Genomic DNA, 6,179 nt, shown 5'->3' with positions numbered 1-6,179 from the left:
CGGTTTCTCAAACTTACCTACCCCACCTTTAACATCTCTCAAGAATCATGCATACAAAAAAAAAAAGAAAAAAGATACACAATTTACAAGATCTACATCCAGCAACAATAACAGTTAAGCGATATAGCAGCCAGGTGAAAGTATAAAAGGTGGTAGTATACATTTCACAGCTATTTACGGTAAATATATATTGCACATAAGTAGTATTGCACAACAGGACTTTAATATTCTTTGTTATATGTGTGTGTGGGGTCTACCAGGGGCCGTGGTGGCCACTGCAGGAAAGAAGGACCTGTGGTGTCTCTCTCTCTCTCTCAGTGAGACATTGCGGGATATCAGCCTGTCGCTGAAGGAGCTGCACGGTGAGGACAGGGTGTCCTGGAGGGGGGGGGGACACATTGTCCAGCAGGGAGGACAGCTTGGCTGCCATTCTCCTGTCTCCCACCACCTCCACAGTGTCCAGAGGTCTCCCCAGGACAGAGCTTATGGTTTGTTACTGTATATTTCTGAAAGAATATTCACTTCAAATTACATTGTAGGGTTTTGTTGTTATCTGAAAAACATGCACAATAAGTACTTTTTAGTCTTTTTCTCAAACTGCTTTGACTCGATTATATTTTACTGATTATTTTGTTGTTGTTGTTTTTGTCATCAGGAAAAATCACGTATAAAAGGCTCTCAACATCTGACGAAGTCTTTCATCAGTGTGGACCTAAAGGCCTCAGTGTAAGTGTCTCTGATATACAGCTCGCATGTTGTATTGTTGGTGAATGTATGGATGATTATATGTTCAGAGACTTGTGTGTTAGAACATTTCAAGTGTTGACTTGGCGTGAAAAAGCATGTTACAGTTTTGACTAGTAGCCTACTGCTCAAACTAGGACAAAACAACTATCCATTTTGTTTGCATTAGCACGTTTACTGACACATTAAAAACTTGTTGGCATGAATTCAATGTTTTATGTGAGTTACTTAATTTTCATACGTGCGACAGAGATGGGATGAAACAGTTGTAACCATTGCACATTAGGGCTGCACGATATAGCGTGTCGTGACGATAATCACGTTATGCGCGATTTTCACATCGCATGACGTGCGTTTTTTTTTTTTTAGGACGTGCGATATTAAGTAGGCAAATTAACTCAAACACGTAATGTTACAATTATTTTGCTGCTTGCTACAAAAGGAAAACTCGCACGGCTCTCATGTCAGGGGTACTTGAGTGACATGCAGGCTCTGCATGCACAGCAAACCACCAATCACAATCATTCTTGATCAGATCACAGCAGGATAACCGAGCTAGCTCAGCTTGTTGCTCTGATAACTTAAGATCCAGAAGTCTGTGACTAAAATCCTTCATCCGGTTAAATATTGTTAAAAAAATTAAAGTTTTTAAAGTTCAAGAAAGGATGGTTTGCGGAAAAAAACAACTGTCTTTTCTTCAATTCCTGTATTTTTTCATATCGCAATATATATCGCAGGGGAACAAAATATCGCAATGTCAGTTTTTATCCAATAGCGTGCAGCCCTATTGCACATAGAGTTAAGAGAAGGTCCAAACTATTTAAAGAAAAACTGTATCATTGACGCCAAATCCTCCCCCCCTGCTCTTCTTATCTGCCCTGAATTTATTTAATTCCTTTTAGATCTCCAGATTTCTGTAATGTTTTGGATGTTAAACATAAGAGTTCATATTACATTTCATTCAACCATTCTTTTGTTCTCTAGATCATTGAAGTTGAAGCAGAAGACACCGAAGTAATGCAACATGGCTTCTACAGCACAGTCAGCTGTAGAGTACGTCAGGAGGGCCAGAACCCATCTTGTGAACAAATTAAAGAATCAGTCAGTGATTCTAGAGAACTTGAATCAGCAAGGAGTGTTACGTGACGAAGAGATCTGCCTAATACAAGCAGAAGGGAATGACTACGATAAAAACAGAAAACTTCTAGACTCGGTAACCATAAAGGGGGAAAAAGCCAGCTATATATTCCTCGAAATTATTTACATGACGAGGAAGAGGAACCATAGGAGGACATCCCTTCTCCCTGAGAAACAGACTGTAGCTTCCGCTGAGAGCGAGACGTTTGACCTGCCCCACTGGATCAGCTGCTTCCCTTTCAAGGAAGACACACAAATGAGCAAAAACTACCTACAAGGTATGTCATTTAGTTATATAACTAATATAGAAAGTGTGTCACGTCTTCATTGCTGATGTTTGATGGGCTGTGTCATCTGGAAATGTGCATCCACTGTTTAGTACGAGAGTACAGCATGCAATTTACAATATTTATTTACTTACTCACTGTTGTTTTTATTTTAGCCCCAACACCGTGCCACCGTTACCAGGCAAAGTTGAAGTCAAAAGCACAAAAAATATCAAAAGAGTTTTGGACGGCAAACAAATATCTGTTTGAAGAAAACAACAAGCCTGATCTGTCGTACATGCCACTTGTATTGGACACACAAGGAAGTGATTCTCCCTCTAAAATAAAGAAATTTAAGAGCAAGAAAAGCAGGATGACCCGTTGTAAAAAGCTAGGGACCTACATCCCTAAGGACAAAGCAGACATTTCTCCCAGTGACATGCTTAAAACAGATAAACACATACTCTTGGTTGGTAAGTCTGGGATTGGAAAGACAGCACTCACTCTTGAAATGTTAAAGCTCTGGACAGAAAAAGATGACAAGGAGCTAAATTACATGTTTTACTTTGACATGAGAAAAATATCCAACATCAAGAGCCTGGAGGACCTTCTCTTCAATGAGTTCAGTGAGCCAGATGAAGGCAAAGACGAGGTCTTACTGGACATAAAGAATAACTCTGACAAAGTTACACTCATTTTTGATGGAATCGCAGATCTCTCTTTTCCAGTAGTGCGGAATCTTGTAAAAAAAGATTTGCTGCAGGACTCCAAGGTCATTTTGACCCTCAGACCAGCTGATGAACACCGCCTTGAAAAAGACCTTCCTTCTGAGGACTTACTCAGAGTGGAAGTGAAAGGCTTTAGTGAGCAGACCATAAAAACATACATATCTGCTATGCTACGTGAAAGAAAGGAGAGGGTTTTGAGCAACTTGGAGTTGTTAACGCTTTGCCATGTACCCATGTATGCACTGATGGTGGCTGCATGCTTTTCATTCGAGACATCAGAGGACTTTCAAAAGCCTTGCTGTATAACGGATATCTACATCAACATTTTCCGTTTTTGCCTTGAAAGAAACAGCAACACAAAATACATAGATGCCTTCATCGAAAGCAAGAGTAAGGAGATACTGTCTTTGGCTGAAGTTGCTTTTCGTGCAACTGAAGGAAAAACGGTGAACTTGACACTACGTCCCTTTGAGACAGCTGTGTCCTCTCCTTGCTCAAACAACTTGTTATCAAAGACGACCCTACTGAGAGAATAACCACTTGTGCATTTCTCCATTACACAATGCAGGAGTTTTTTGCAGCACTGTGGCTCTTGAAGAATCCAGATTTAATCAGTAATGTTTTTCAGCAGTGCCTCACTGAGGAGAAGAAACACATGAAACATCTGATCCCTTACATGTGTAGATTGTTGTCTGAGAAGAGCCGTAGTTTGATGGAGTGCCTGATTCCTCCTGAGGAGCTCAAGAATACATCAAACGGGTTCTGCAAGGAAGTGATATCCACATTCCTTCCTAGTCTGTGTGGAAACGATGAGGCTGATACTGAGGACAGTGGGCGCATACTGTTCCTATGCCAGTGCTTGTATGAGTCCCAGTGTCCTGAAGCATGCATCGACCTTCTGGAACAACTGGACTTCCATCTTGATCTCAGTGAAGAGAGTCTCGATCCTTACCCCTGCTGTGCTGTGGCCTACGTGATCACTCAGTCCAAGGAGAGGGAAATATGGCTGAACCTTGAGGACGTCACGATGTCACAACAAGGAATGAGACCACTATTAGGATGCCTTCAAAACGTCCAATGGTATGGATGAGCAGTTATTATTACTGCTAAGATTACAACACATCTAATTAGGTAGAATGTAATTGTTCAAAGTTGTAACCTTTAATATATATATATTAATATATACAGAAGTAATGAGAAAGTGATAGCTGATTATTCTTCATATTGCAGGTGTGATTCTCTGCCACGGCAGCTGTGGGAGATCTTCCTTCTCAGCGAAGGGGAGATGGACTACATCACCTTACTTGGCCTTGATGGAAATCAGATGCACCTTCCAGTGGAGGGGGACAGAAAGCTGTTTGAAAGAGCAGTGACAGTCCTGCAGAAGATAAGTAAGAAGGTTAAAATCTGCCTCCACTGGGAGAGGGAGAACCCTGACTGCCACAGTCTGCGTGAGACTCTGCTAGAGGCTCTGCCATACGTCAGCTCCCTCAGGTATGTAGCTTGTGTTTTTATGTATTTATGAACCTTTAGTAAAAGGGGCTGAGCCCCGGCACAATTTAACCCCTGGTAACGTTACACGTGTTTTTTCTTTCTTGATATTTTTCTTAAGATATTTTAAATGGCACTGTTGTATACATTTAATTAATCCATTTGATAATATTTAATCAACTTCGGCACCCCTCCCATAAAAAGAGAAGAAAAATTACAATACAAATATTCATAACTCATATTCGAATACCTGAATCATTTCGAATATTCGATGAATCATTCCCATCTCTACTTCATACAGTTTACTTTGGGTGCTTTTATTGAATACAATGATTGAATAATCCTCTCTGCATTGTTTTTGCATTCACAAGTTTGTTCTAAGTGGTGCAATTTGAGAATGTCTGTGTCCTCCGATGTTACACTGCAACCTGCCTGTGTGACACAGAGTCCAACCATACACAGTACATGTTCACACCTGCAGTACATACGTGTCAGCTGCCCAACTGCTTCACTGTTTGTAAAAGTAAATAAATCTTAATTTCATTAAAAAAAGTAACGTGCTATACCCTGCTTTACAAACAATACAGTGAATTCCTCTGCCTGTCTGTCTTACTGTCCCGGGATGTGAGGACACAGACAGTGAGGCTGGTTTACTTCATAGAGGAAATGGTTGTCAAACAACATAGGATCCAAACAATTTAATAGGTTTCATAACGATAAACATGACGGGCGTTTAGCATGCAGCAGTGTGTGTACCGAGAGAGGAAGAGATGCTGGTCTGCATTGATCAGCTCACTAAACCAGCTCCCTGAGAGACAGAAAGGGAACCTGAACATTTTCTTTACAAAAAATACACATTTAACCACAACATCTTTTCAGTGACTGGTGTGGGCTTGCCTTTTGCTGCAGATATTTTCAAATCGGCATTGCAGCTGTGAGCTCAAGCATGCCTCATTCATTTGCCTGGTCACGTCAGTTGAATCTGAACTTTGATCTCTTATCAAGATCCAGAATTGTACTCTCAGAAATCCTTCAAAAGCTGTGGAGAATTAAATGTTGCAATTGCATTTGATATTTAACATTAGCACAGTGTTAACAGCTGTAACTTTGTTTTACATTTAAAGTTTATACAGTTCTAAAGTACATGCAATGACACATGTGTTTGTTATCATGCAGCTTCAGGAGGACCCACAGAGCTCCAAGACTACAGGGCCAGGAGCGACGCTATGAGAAACTGAAGAGACAAGAAAAGCAGCTGTTTCTGGATTTATGCCTGAAAGCAGCTACTCTCATTCAAGGAGAAAGCGTTCACAATGAAGTGAACAACCTCATCTCTCTGTTTTCTTTTAACTATGATATACATAACATCCTTCTGGATTTGTATCAACACGTCAAAACTCAAGAAAGTTCAGCTGTTATTCAAAAACTGAAGCCATTTTTCCAGTCAGTTCCTGCAGTCTGGACCATAGACCTCTCAGAGAGAAAGAGCTCCATCCTGCTGGAAGTGCTGAGACTCCAACCAGAGAAGAAACAAGTGGAGCTGAGAGGCTGCTCAGAGGAAGAGAGTGAAGTGAGGACTTTGCTGCAGTGTCTGCCTTATATCTCACAGATCAGGTAAATGGTAATCTGCACATTCAATTTAACTTAATTTAAACCACAGCTGATGGAGAAAAAGTTTGTATTTGATAGAAACCTAAAATCACAATCTCTTGATTCCTTGTGTTTTCAGTTTTGTGCCTCAGTTATCAGAACCTTCCGGTGAACTCCAGTTCTTTGGGACTCTGTTCTGTGCAGCAGCAGAGACAGAGCAGCA

The 6,179-nt window shown here is 40.7% G+C and overlaps 1 protein-coding gene across 1 annotated transcript; it reads left to right on the top strand.

Annotated features, from left to right (window-relative positions):
• Positions 1-260: 260 nt before the first annotated feature.
• Positions 261-6,173, top strand: LOC104948161 (uncharacterized; the record flags this gene model as incomplete). The annotated part of the gene is made up of 7 exons (XM_010774324.1): positions 261-488; positions 656-726; positions 1,729-2,159; positions 2,324-3,955; positions 4,106-4,369; positions 5,543-5,980; positions 6,096-6,173. Coding segments are annotated over exons 4-7 (1,298 nt in total), but the record flags the coding sequence as incomplete, so codon positions are not given.
• Positions 6,174-6,179: the final 6 nt, after the last annotated feature.

Source organism: Notothenia coriiceps, unplaced genomic scaffold, assembly GCF_000735185.1.
Source record: "Notothenia coriiceps isolate Sejong01 unplaced genomic scaffold, NC01 NC01_scaffold00013833, whole genome shotgun sequence".
NCBI lineage: Eukaryota > Metazoa > Chordata > Actinopteri > Perciformes > Nototheniidae > Notothenia > Notothenia coriiceps.
This window is presented reverse-complemented; position numbering and strand designations above follow the sequence as displayed.